The sequence below is a fragment of the Oncorhynchus masou genome, chromosome 31 (genome assembly GCF_036934945.1).
Source record: "Oncorhynchus masou masou isolate Uvic2021 chromosome 31, UVic_Omas_1.1, whole genome shotgun sequence".
Lineage (NCBI taxonomy): Eukaryota > Metazoa > Chordata > Actinopteri > Salmoniformes > Salmonidae > Oncorhynchus > Oncorhynchus masou.
The window spans coordinates 26,780,731-26,793,100 of record NC_088242.1 but is presented as its reverse complement, the minus strand read 5'-3'; the positions used below and the strand labels follow the sequence as shown (position 1 = coordinate 26,793,100).

Sequence of the window (12,370 nt, the reverse complement as noted above, 5' to 3'; positions counted from 1 at the left end):
GATACCCTAGGAAGGAGATGGACTGCTAGAAAAACAGACATTTCTCAGCCTTGACGTACAGGTCATGCTCCAACAGGTGACCAAGCACCCTGCGCACCAGGGACACATGCTCGGCGCGTGTAGCGGAGTATATCAGGCTATCATCATCAATATACACCACTACACCCTGCTCGTGCAGGTCCCTGAAAATCTTGTCTACAAAGGATTGGAAGACTGATGGAAAATGAAAAGTGGATCGGCGATGGCTAGAAGGTCGGTGACGTTGACCGCCGAACGTCGCCCGAACAAGGAGAGGGACCAACTTTGGCAGAAGTTGTGACATAAACATTAAGTGAGTAAGATACTGTAGAATAGTATAGAATACAGTATATACATATGAGATGAGTAATGCCAGATATGTAACATTATTAAAGTGACTAGTGTTCTATTCCTTAAAGTGGTCAGTGATTTCTAGTCTATGCCTATAGGCATCCGCCTCTAATGTGCTAGTGATGGCTGTTTAGGAGGCTGATGGCCTTGAGATAGAAGCTGTTTTTCAGGCTCTCGGTCCCAGCTTTGATGCACCTGTACTGACCTCACCTTCTGGATGATAGCGGGGTGAACAGGCAGTGGTTTGGGTGGTTGATGTCCTTGATGATCTTTTTGGCCTTCCTGTGACATTGGGTGCTGTAGATGTCCTGGAGGGTGGGTAGCTTGCCCCCGATAATGTGTTGGGCAGACCGCACCACCCTCTGCAGTTGCCGTACCAGGCGGGGATGCAGCCCGACAGGATGCTTTCAATTGTGCATCTGTAATAGTTTGTGAGGGTTTTAGGTGACAAGCCAAATCTCTTTAGCCTCCTGAGGTTGAAGAGGCTCTGTTGTACCTTCTTCTCCACACTGTCTGTGTGGGTGGTCCATTTCAGTTTGTCAGTGATGTGTACGCTGAGGAACTTAAAGCTTCCACCTTCTCCACTGCTGTCCCGTCGATGAGGATAGAGGGGTGCACCATCTGCTGTTTCCTGAAGTCCACGATCATCTCTTTTGTTTTGTGGACGTTGAGTGAGAGGTACCACACTCCCAGAGCCCTCACCTCCTCCCTGTAGGCTGTCTCGTCATCGTTAGTAATCAAGCCTACTACTGTTGTGTTGTCTGCAAACTTGATGATTCAGTTGGAGGCGTGCTTGGCCACGCAGTCATGGGTGAACAGTGAGTACAGGAAGGGACTGAGCACACACCCTTGTGTGTTGAGGATCAGCGGAGTGGAGGTGATGTTTCCTACCTTCACCACCTGGGGGCAGCCCGTCAGGAAGTCCAAGACCCAGTTGCACAGGGCGGTGTTCAGACCCAGGGCCTCGCGCTTAATGATGAGCTTGGAGGGTACTATGGTGTTGTCCAGATCATCATGGCCCTGGTGCGTGACGTGAAGCTTGTGACAGGCATTTGTAGTTCTGTATGATAGCCATATTAGCAGCTATTTAGCATTTCATTTTTGGGAAGTAAATACAGGCAAATACATCATGCCAGGGTAAGTCTACATGAAACACAGACCGTATTTTAAGTGTTGCTAAAATCCCCTATGGAAAGAAATTAATGCTAGAAAAATGATTGCAACCATTTCCGTGTTTGGCTAGGTTTTATGGGTATTATGACTCATACTGTGGTACCACAGCGTTTCTAACCCGTACTGTAATGCCTTTGGTGATACTCTATAATGATTCACAGACAGTGCTGACATGATCTTGCGTGGACTTACCGTTTGTTGTGATCTTGCTGCAAGTCTCTCTTTCAGGACATCCGCCTCTCTGCAAACTTTTCTTAAGGTCTTGGACCTCTGGTCAGATCATCCATTCTTTTGTTAGTTTAGTCCACCAGTATTTGAACAAAGCTCTTGAAGTTATTTTCCTGTTTCTGTAACAATTGCTTTTAGACATATTTTTGTTGATTTAAAAGATCATGCACCTGTGACAGCAACCACTGTCCTCTCCATTATTCCAACCCTCTTTAGCTTTAGTATAGTATCAAAGTAGGCTAACGCTGGTACTCCACAAAATTCCAGCCAGCACAACTCACAGGGCTGATGGAAACAACAAACAAACAATCCTGCAAGAGTTACATTTCAAAAAAGGAGAAATTGAATATTTAAAGAGGACTTGGGTTAGCGAGGCCTATGCTGGCACCTACTGTAGTAACAGCAGAGGTGTAGGCATCCTGATAAATAAGAATACACCCCTTTCCCTTATATCCCAGCACACTGTGTTACTCCCTGACCTTAGTTATCTTTGTTTTCTTTATTATTTTGGTTAGGTCAGGGTGTGACGAGGGTGATATATGTGTTTTTTACCTGTCTTGGGTTTTTGTATGTTTATGGGGTTGTTCCTAGTCTAGGTGTTTTTATGTCTATGGTTGCCTAGATTGGTTCTCAATCAGAGGCAGCTGTTTATCGTTGTCTCTGATTGGGGACCATATTTAGGTAGCTATATTCCTTGGGTATTTTGTGGGTTATTGTCTATGTATAGTTGCCTGTGTCTGCACTCGGTTTATTATACCTTCACGGTTGTTTTTGTAAGTTTGTTAAGTGTTCTTCACGCTGCGTTCTTCACTCTGCGCTTTGGTCTCCTTACGACGAACATGACACACTGACCAAGAAGGCAGTTTTCTAATGTTGAATTGTACCTTACATGGTGAACAATGTACATTGATTTCATTGTATATCCCACCAGGGGCACATCTGGTGTTTTTAGACAGAATTCAAGCTATATTAGATCAAATCCAGAAAGGTACAATTATTTTAGCAGGTGACCTAAATCATACATTCGATAAGATTGACAGATTCAAGGAACCTCCAAAGAAGCTGAAAAATGCCATGTCTACAAATAATTTACAGGACACCTGGAGACTACTACTCCCAACTACAAAAGACTACTCATTTTTTCTCAATTCAGAAAACCTATTCAAGAATTCACTACATTTTTAAAATTTTAAATGCCCAACAATTTACTGGGTTAAAAAATCCATGACATAGTGATCTCGGATCATTCTCCGGTATCATGCTTAATTACGCTAACAGAAAATACACTTAGCGACAGAATATGGAGAATGAACAGAGCGTATCTTCAAGACCCGACATGTATTAAATAAATGATAATATTAAAACCTTTACCATTACAAATGTAGACATAGAGAAAAGCCGACACCCAATATAATTTTGGATACATTTAAGTTATACATTAGGGGAATGATCATACTCAGCAAAGGTTAAATCTGATTTAGAAATTAAAATTAAAGAAAAATGAAATAATTCACTATTTTAGAAAAAAAGGCAATGAAAAATCTTTACCAAGTAAAGAATACCATTTAATTGCTGAATTTGAGCAGGAATATGATATTTTACTTTTGAAGAGAGCCAACAGGTTAAACTCAATTAAAGCATAGGCTACTATTAAGCATACTACTTATTGGCAAATAAACCTGGTAAACATCTTGCAGCCCTCACAAAACCAATACATCAAACTACATCAATTCATTTTAAAAGGAAAAGTTACAAATGTGTTAATTAGAATTAGACAACAGTGGGACTGATCCTACAGTCTTTTTAGACTCAACAAACAACAACACTTTCAGTAGACTGAGTATAGCAGCCTTGGAAAGTGCTCCAACTCACGACATTCACAACAGTGGAACAACAGCTGCATGAGGCGCGCGGTGTCTTTAAGGTAATCCGGGCATTTTCTTATGGTCTGTGCTGAATGACATCATTGATATTGTCAATGGTGTAACTGAGACGAGAGATAGAGGAATAGCTGGATTTCTGAGTTTACACCTAAATATCTGTCATTCGCAGTGCAGACTAGACCAGAGTATACCGCGGGACGCTTACATCAGGATCAGCAAGGCGGTGAGGAATGGTTCGTCAAGCGCATCGGCCGTATATCGCTGTCCATGGTGCTGTTTGAATGACAACGACCTGATCAGCACCTCGGTGGAAGGAAGGCAGCAGTCCCTGAAGAGCTTGATCAAAAACGGTGAGCAACGGAGGGGAGGAAAGGCACGGGTCCATTGGTAAATAAGGGGGAATTGTGTTTGTCTGTTTGGGGTTTGTACAGGGACCCAAGCAAAAGAGTTAGAATCCGAAGGTAGGGACGTAGGGTTTTTCTCGACCGAGAAGGTTTTCCCAAGCCAAGGGTGCGGCTTTGTGCAAATATTGACAATAAACACTGAACGTGAATTCGAATGTGTCTAATATAGGCCTAATTATATTGATTAGACTTTTGGATAGGTTTAATCTAGCTTCCCAGCTCTGTCGACTGGATGATTTACTATTTTAGATCTGCAGCAAATGACGTGGCCCCTGGCATCTTGCTATGGAGCAGCGCTTCAACCTTGCTACAAGAATAGGGCTCAATTTTGTAATAGGCTTATAGGGTAGGCTACTTACCTAACACAAACGTGAGCTGTTTCGTATATGCATTCATTAACAAGAGTTTGACCTTAACTGAGACGGGTTTACAGTGTAAAATGATCATGATAAGATTGCATGTAGTTCCTGTCATTTATCATTACGTTGTTTCAAAATGTTCTATCTCTGTTGGGATTTATCCCATCTCATCCACCATCATTATGTACGACTGTAGAATTTGTATTTTTTAATAGAATATAATTATATAATATGTTATAACTTTATTAGTTCATTTTTAATAATCTGTTTAGTGTTCGTCTGTTACACATTCTATTTTGCTCTGCTCCCAACCTTTACAGACAAGACACCAGCAGGGCATCCTGAGTGCACTGCCCTTACAGAGCATGAATATAAATGCAAATTAAAAATATTTACCATCTTTATAATCAGTCTCTCTTTTCTATGTATGTATTTCAACACAGCCATTTTCACATCACAGCCATTTTCCAAAGTAAACCTCTTCCTGTATTGTGATGGGAAAAAGCATGCACGCTGCATGCTGGAAGAAAATGTGTTTCGCTTAATTTAATTTGGGACTGATGAGGTTATTCTAAATATTTGTTTATGTGCTGGTTTCCTTTGAAGTGAGATGGAGTGTATGAGATGCCAGCTGGTTCAAAGTGCTGGATTTATTAAGTCAGATTCACACTGAGTTTTCCCCTGCACATGCCCTCTCAGAGGGGCATAGTACACAGCTTTTTCAAATCCATAGTTAAATCATCCAACTTTCTTATAAGAAGTTAAAAAAACATATTTTTTTAAATCAACATTTTAACCACACATTTTAACCACACTTCCATTCCAATTATTTTGGCTTAAATAATGTTTTCTTCTTTCTCCATCCCTGACTTGGTCTTCATTTAGTCTTCTCTTGTCCCGTTTCTTATTTTGTAACCAAATTTATCTTATTTGAGTTGGATCCCCATGAGATTGAGATAGAACTGGGTTGCGTCACAACGTCATTCAGCTATATCGATCTACAGTTTGATTGAGGACAGGGGGCAGCAGGTAGCCTAGCAGTTAAGAGCGTAAGGCCAGTAACCCGAAAGGTCGCTGGTTTGCATCCCTGAGCCAACTAGGTGATAAATTAGTTGATGTGCCCTTGAGCAAGGCACTTAACCCTAATTGCTCCTGTAAGTCACTCTGGATAAGAATGACTAAAATGTAAATGTATGTCCTCCCGTATGTTTGCTCCCTCAGTGAGTTGGGAAGGACAGCAGGAACCATGGAACTGAGAGTGGGGAACAAGTACCGCCTCGGCAGGAAGATAGGGAGCGGCTCTTTTGGAGACATTTACCTGGGTAAGACCTTTGTTTTAATGTAGTTATTCTCACAAACCTCAAAATAAACATATTCCAGAGTAGACTGCCTTGCATACTAACTTTAAAGGGATACTTCAGGATTTTGTCTGCTTTTATTTACTTCTTCACAGTCAGATGAACTTGTGGATACAATTTTTATGTATCTCCGAGCAGTTTGAAGGAAGTTGCTAACAAGTGTTAGAACAATGACTGGAAGTCTATGGTAACTGCTAGCATGTTAGTAGATACCATAGACATCCAGTCATTGCGCTAACGCTTGTTAGCATTCGGCTGCGAAACTACCTATAACTTCTTTCATACTAGAAGTTAGAGATAGATAAAGGGTTTCATTGCCAAAATCCCGAAATATCCTTTTAAATTCTGTCTGAACACATTTCATCATTGAACACATCAAAGCTGGCCATAAAAAGAAAAGACTGTGTCAGAGTAGACCATGGTGATTGCATCATCCAAAAGGTGGTCATGGTATGTGTCCCTTCCTGTGTCTCTGTCAGGCATTAACATCGCCACGGGTGAGGAGGTGGCCATTAAGCTGGAATGTGTGAAGACCAAACACCCACAACTCCACATCGAGAGCAAGTTCTACAAGATGATGCAAGGAGGAGGTGAGAGAGGAGTGGGACAAGAGGGTGTGGTCAGGGGTGGGAGTAGTGGGCGACTATGTTGGGAAACCCTAACCTGAAACCTGAAGTTTTGCATGTTTTCCAAGCTAATGCCTAGGCTTTAACTTAGAAGGCTTACTCTGGACCTGGGTTCGAACCACAGTAAGTGACACTAGCTTATAAATCACACTCTCCCTTCCCTATAGTGGGCATCCCATCCATAAAGTGGTGTGGAGCAGAGGGAGACTACAACGTGATGGTGATGGAGCTGCTAGGCCCCAGTCTGGAGGATCTGTTCAACTTCTGCTCCCGCAAGTTCAGCCTCAAGACTGTCCTGCTGCTGGCTGACCAGATGGTACAGCACGCCTCCTCCTCCTCCTCCAAAACCTCTGTTCATCTTTTTATCATATCATATGCTTCTCTATATGCTTTATTGTGCTGGCATTTTCAAAGAATACCCCTTGATTATATATAACGTTATTGGCTTTAACCAAGAACTGGAACTGATAATGATAGTCTACCATTCCCTCTCTCCTTTCCCCCTCTTCCTCCACTCACTTTCTCCTCTCCAGATCAGCCGTATTGAGTATATCCACTCTAAGAACTTCATCCACAGAGATGTGAAGCCTGACAACTTCCTGATGGGCCTGGGCAAGAAGGGCAACCTGGTGTACATCATTGACTTTGGCCTGGCCAAGAAGTACCGCGACGCCCGCACACACCAGCACATCCCCTACCGCGAGAACAAGAACCTGACCGGCACGGCACGCTACGCATCCATCAACACACATCTGGGGATAGGTACAGTACTAATTGTAATATTAACCGTGTGTGTTCACGTTTGTTTGACCCTTCATCGGCTGTGTGTGTAGTGAGAGTCGATAGATTTTACGTGATTGTGTCGGTATTGATCAGGGGTTGATTCACAGAACTACTGCAGTAGGAGTATTGACCCTTCTCCATCTCCTCTCTCTTCCTCCCTCCCTCACTCCCCTGTCTCTCCTTTCCCTTACTCTCTGCTCCTGTTCTCTCCTTTCCTTTACTCTATGCTCATGTTCTCTCCTTTCCTTTACTCTATGCTCCTTTTCTCTCATTTCCTTTACTCTATGCTCCTGTTCTCTACTTTAATTTACTCTATGCTCCTGTTCTCTCTTTTCCTTTACTCTATGCTCATCTTCTTTCATTTCCTTTACTCTATGCTCCTGTTCCCTCCTTTCCTTTACTCTATGCTCCTCTTCTCTCATTTCCTTTACTCTATACTCCTCTTCTCTCCTCTTTCTCCTCTAAAGGTATACACGTTATTGTTTTGTTTTATGTGTCTAAATAAGATCAGTATAGTGTCTCCTCTCTCCCCCCACAACCCCCCACTCTTCTCCCCCTCCCTCTCTCTACAGAGCAGTCTCGTCGTGATGACCTGGAGTCTCTTGGTTACGTCCTGATGTACTTCAACCTGGGCTCTCTGCCCTGGCAGGGCCTCAAGGCCGCCACCAAGAGGCAGAAGTACGAACGCATCAGTGAGAAGAAGATGTCCACCCCTATCGAGGTGCTCTGCAAGGGATACCCATGTAAGTAGCTAAAGTCTGTTTCTTTATCCTGGGTTTACAACACTAACCATGAGTGTGTTTGTGTTAGTGTTGTTAGAAACACACTTCAAGTAGTCTTTCAATACCAAGCTAAATGAATGTGCATTTGACCCAAGTCTTTGGTGACACTTTGGTTACCCTCTGTCACCCACTCTATCCACAGCTGAGTCTCTCTGTCACCCACTCTATCCACAGCTGAGTCTCTCTGTCACCCACTCTATCCACAGCTGAGTCTCTCTGTCACCCACTCTATCCACAGCTGAGTCTTTCTGTCACCCACTCTATCCACAGCTGAGTCTTTCTGTCATCCACTCTATCCACAGCTGAGTCTCTCTGTCACCCACTCTATCCACAGCTGAGTCTTTCTGTCACCCACTCTATCCATAGCTGAGTCTCTCTGTCACCCACTCTATCCACAGCTGAGTCTCTCTGTCACCCACTCTATCCACAGCTGAGTTCTCCACCTACCTGAACTTCTGTCGCTCTCTGCGGTTCGATGACAAGCCGGACTACTCGTACCTGAGACAGCTGTTCAGAAACCTGTTCCACAGACAGGGCTTCTCCTACGACTATGTCTTTGACTGGAACATGCTCAAGTTTGTGAGTACTGCATCCCTATTAACCATTATTATTACACTATTAATAATTTATTAACAATATATCTATTTGTTGACCTTATTTATCATTACATTTTCATTTTAAATGCAATTATACATTAGTGGATTACATGTGTATTATAAATGTATAATATATGACGTTTACATAGTTGATTATGGAAACGTGGTTCCCTATGAGTTTATTTTGAATCCCTGGCACCTTCCTAACCTGAACATACATCTTTCTGCTTCAGGGGGCCAGCAGGACAGCCGAGGATGGGGAGAGGGAGAGGGAGAGGGAGAGGAGAGAGGGAAAAGAGGGGGATGAGAGGATCGGCGGGGGACCTAGGGTACCTCGTGCCCTACCCCCAGGCGGCAACCCCCCAGGCGGTGTAGACAGGATCAGAAATGGCCCCAATGCAGCAGCCTCTAACCCTGCTTCCAGAGGAGTCGCACAGTCAGGTGAGTCATGAGGCATACAGTAACCCTGCTTCCAGAGGAGTCACACAGTCAGGTGAGTCAAGAGGCAGACAGTAACCCTGCTTCCAGAGGAGTCGCACCGTCAGGTGAGTCATGAGGCAGACAGTAACCCTGCTTCCAGAGGAGTCGCACAGTCAGGTGAGTCATGAGGCAGAGAGTAATCCTGCTTCCAGAGGAGTCGCACCGTCAGGTGAGTCATGAGGCAGACAGTAACCCTGCTTCCAGAAGAGTCGCACCGTCAGGTGAGTCATGAGGCAAACAGTAGTTGAAAAGGTCTGCATTCTTAGAATGAAAGTGAAATATCAAACAAAATGTTTATTCCATTTGGACTAAAACAAATCTAAGAGTCCAGACCTTCTCTTTTTCTACTACTGACTATTTCAGATCTATGCACCAACTATTTAGGTTTTTACTTACTTCACTACTTACTTACTTCATTAAGTCGACAAGATATTACTGCATAAACACGAGGGTGGGTGTGTAAACTAAACCACTTGCTCAATTCATGACTCCAGTTTGTAGCCCTCTAGTCTCTTAAAGAATCTGTTGTGTTTGGACTTGGCTGAGGAAACTTTGAGGAAAGTCCAACCAAGGTGTGTAGTCATTTGTTCCAGCCCAGCACTAGATTCCATTTGACCAATAATGTGTGTGTGTGTAGGGAACCGGTCCCCACAGGCCGTGTCCCGTGCGGAGCGAGAGAGAAAGGTGGCCATGAGGCTCCACCGTGGCGCCCCCGCCAACATCTCCTCCTCTGACCTCACTGCACAGATGGGCCAGTCACGCATCGCCACATCACAGGTCATTTACCTACCATTGTATCTCTCTCTATTTGGCTCTCTCTTTCTGCTATCGTGAACCCCACTGCTCCCCCACTCTTCCTCTTCTGAAAGGGATTGAAGTTTGTCTGCCTGTGTATGTGAATGTATAATATGTCTGTTGAATGCACAGCACCTTATACTAAGCCTATGCTTTCTGTTAACCCCCTCTCCTCTCCACCAGGTCAGTGTGCCATTTGAACACCTGGGGAAGTGAGCTGCTCCTCTCTGGCCCTCTGGACTGGCAGGTAAGGACACGTCAGAGGGACAACACTATGTGAACTATGGACCAACCCTAACCTGTAACATCATTGCATGATTTACTCATGCTAGTGAGTTGCATGCACAGATCTCAAGTTCGAATTTGGCCCTAAGTATGTTTATGCTTTCTTGAATGACATTTTTTGCAAATGTGTGTAAAAAGTGAAGTAAATATATTAATATTTTTTTGCAGCCATGGCATTGTATCAAATACCTACTCAAGTACTTTTGAAATTGTTGGATAAAAAAGAAAGGAGTGTGTCAACAACACTGAAGAGGGATGAAAGATGGAAGAAAAAAATGAAAGGAACGAAGGATTGAAAGAAAGTGTGAGAAGTGAACTCCTGTCCACTATGACTGTAGTTAACTAGAAGAAATTGTGAAAAGATGAAATATTGACAACTTAAAGACACTCTCATGGTCTAGGCTTGCTTCCCGGGCTTGTAAGACCTTTGCCTCGGCTGGTGAATGAGACTTCGTTACTACTGTCCTGGTTCACTCTCATTACTCCGGCTATATGATCAGTGGGACCATACACGTCTCTCAGAAGCTCAATGTGCATAAAAACATGCACATGTCAGTGCAAAATGGACAAGCTCTGATTGTTCTAGATGTTTTCACCGCTGAGGTGGTTGTGTGGGCTCATGTGTAGCTTAAAAAACACTGTCGAAACCATTTGTCTCACATTGAATGTCCAATTTATGACAGCTGCATTTACTGCTAATGGTGTATGTTTATAATCAACAACAACAAGAACAAAATCAGAGGTTTCCTGTGGTCAAGCAAAAAGGATTTATTCACTAGTAGGCAAGGTGATCTCAGTTGAGAGGAATTGGGTGCAAATGAAAGGAAGAGAGATAGGAAGAGATGTGGTAAAACGTTGTTCAGGAAAAGGGAAAAGATGAATGTGAATGAATGTGAAAGTGTTTGCGAGTTGCTTAGAGAAGTGGAAGTGTTTGCATCAGAATTGCTTCGAGAAGTGGGTTTGCATATAGTCAGTGTATGTCAATGTCTTATTGTCTTACTGTTTGTTTTTTGTACTTTTGGTTTTAGCAAGCCAAGGACCGACCAAGAGTCAAAGGAGGAAGGGGATGGTAGGAGACTTAGAGAGATGGACTGTCACCCATTTTCTCTTTACGTCTTCGCTGTTTAGGAATTCCAGGATAAGAATAATTATGTGTAGATTTTAACCTAGCGTTAAATGAGGAAATTTTGGTTCTGTAACACTTACTGTTAAGATTATTGACACATTTCCATTGAGGTTCCACTCCCCTCTGCGGTGTATGTGAACACAGTATTGTATTACATTTGTCAACAACAAAGAGCTAAAAATGCCCCTTCAAATGATGGTGGACCATATAATAAAGGACCGGTACTTCTTATCATTATGTGGAGGAAATTAGTTATTTAATCAATTGGTTGTTTTTGTTCTGGTGTTTTTGTTAACTGGTAAGTCAAGGCAAGACACTAACCTCTCATGCCAGGCTTCGCAAAAGGGAGAATAATGTTGAACAATACCTGCGTTCTTGGTTATTATGATAATAAGAAAACAAGCCGGATTATCCTGGCGATGCGAGGAGGAGCATGGGAGAAATGAAGAGGATGGATTTCAAAGTTATATGCTCAATAACTTTTTTTAAAATATTTTTTTATATCTTTAAATATGTTTTTGTGTAAAGCAAAAATGTGCTTGGTTGTTTGTTTGAAGACGTCAATGTAGTAACAGAGATTTATTGACCTGCAGGAGGGCTTGGTTCGGTGCAAAGGGAGTCAAATGTAAGGTAGGCCTACACCTGAGCAGGCAGATAACAATAAAGATGGAATATATGGTTGTGTGGGTGCACTGATATCTTGTACATTTCTTTACCATGCTTAGATTTTATTACAACAATATTGTGTATAATAATAATAATAATTGTATTGTGACCCTTTCCATAAAGTTGTCTTGTTGCATCTCAAACTCAACAGCACAGCATCACCACATATAGTGCATAAATACATAGATTACATACAACGATGTAAATTACGTGCAATAATGCAACAAAAAACGACAGATGTGGATAAAGTTTACGGAATAGGCCTGCGCTAGTTCATACCGTTTTGATTCATGGGAGGGGGGCTATATTTTATGAGTCAATAAAGATATGCACAACTTATTATATTGTCTGTTGTGTGTTGTGTGTGGATAATTTATTTTAGAAGTCATTTTGATAGTTCTTAGATACATTTTCAATTCTTACCTTCGCTGTTAGGATGGAAAATAATGTAAAACTA

At 42.5% G+C, this 12,370-nt stretch overlaps 1 protein-coding gene across 1 annotated transcript; it reads left to right on the top strand.

Annotated features, from left to right (window-relative positions):
- The first annotated feature begins 3,714 nt into the window (after positions 1-3,714).
- Positions 3,715-12,252, top strand: LOC135523700 (casein kinase I-like). The gene is made up of 11 exons (XM_064950535.1): positions 3,715-4,003; positions 5,638-5,738; positions 6,254-6,364; positions 6,568-6,716; positions 6,934-7,162; positions 7,756-7,926; positions 8,396-8,544; positions 8,795-9,002; positions 9,679-9,818; positions 10,020-10,083; positions 10,290-12,252. The coding sequence occupies exons 2-10, from the start codon at positions 5,663-5,665 to the stop codon at positions 10,050-10,052; spliced, it is 1,266 nt and encodes a 421-aa protein (XP_064806607.1). The 5' UTR covers positions 3,715-4,003; positions 5,638-5,662; the 3' UTR covers positions 10,053-10,083; positions 10,290-12,252.
- Positions 12,253-12,370: the final 118 nt, after the last annotated feature.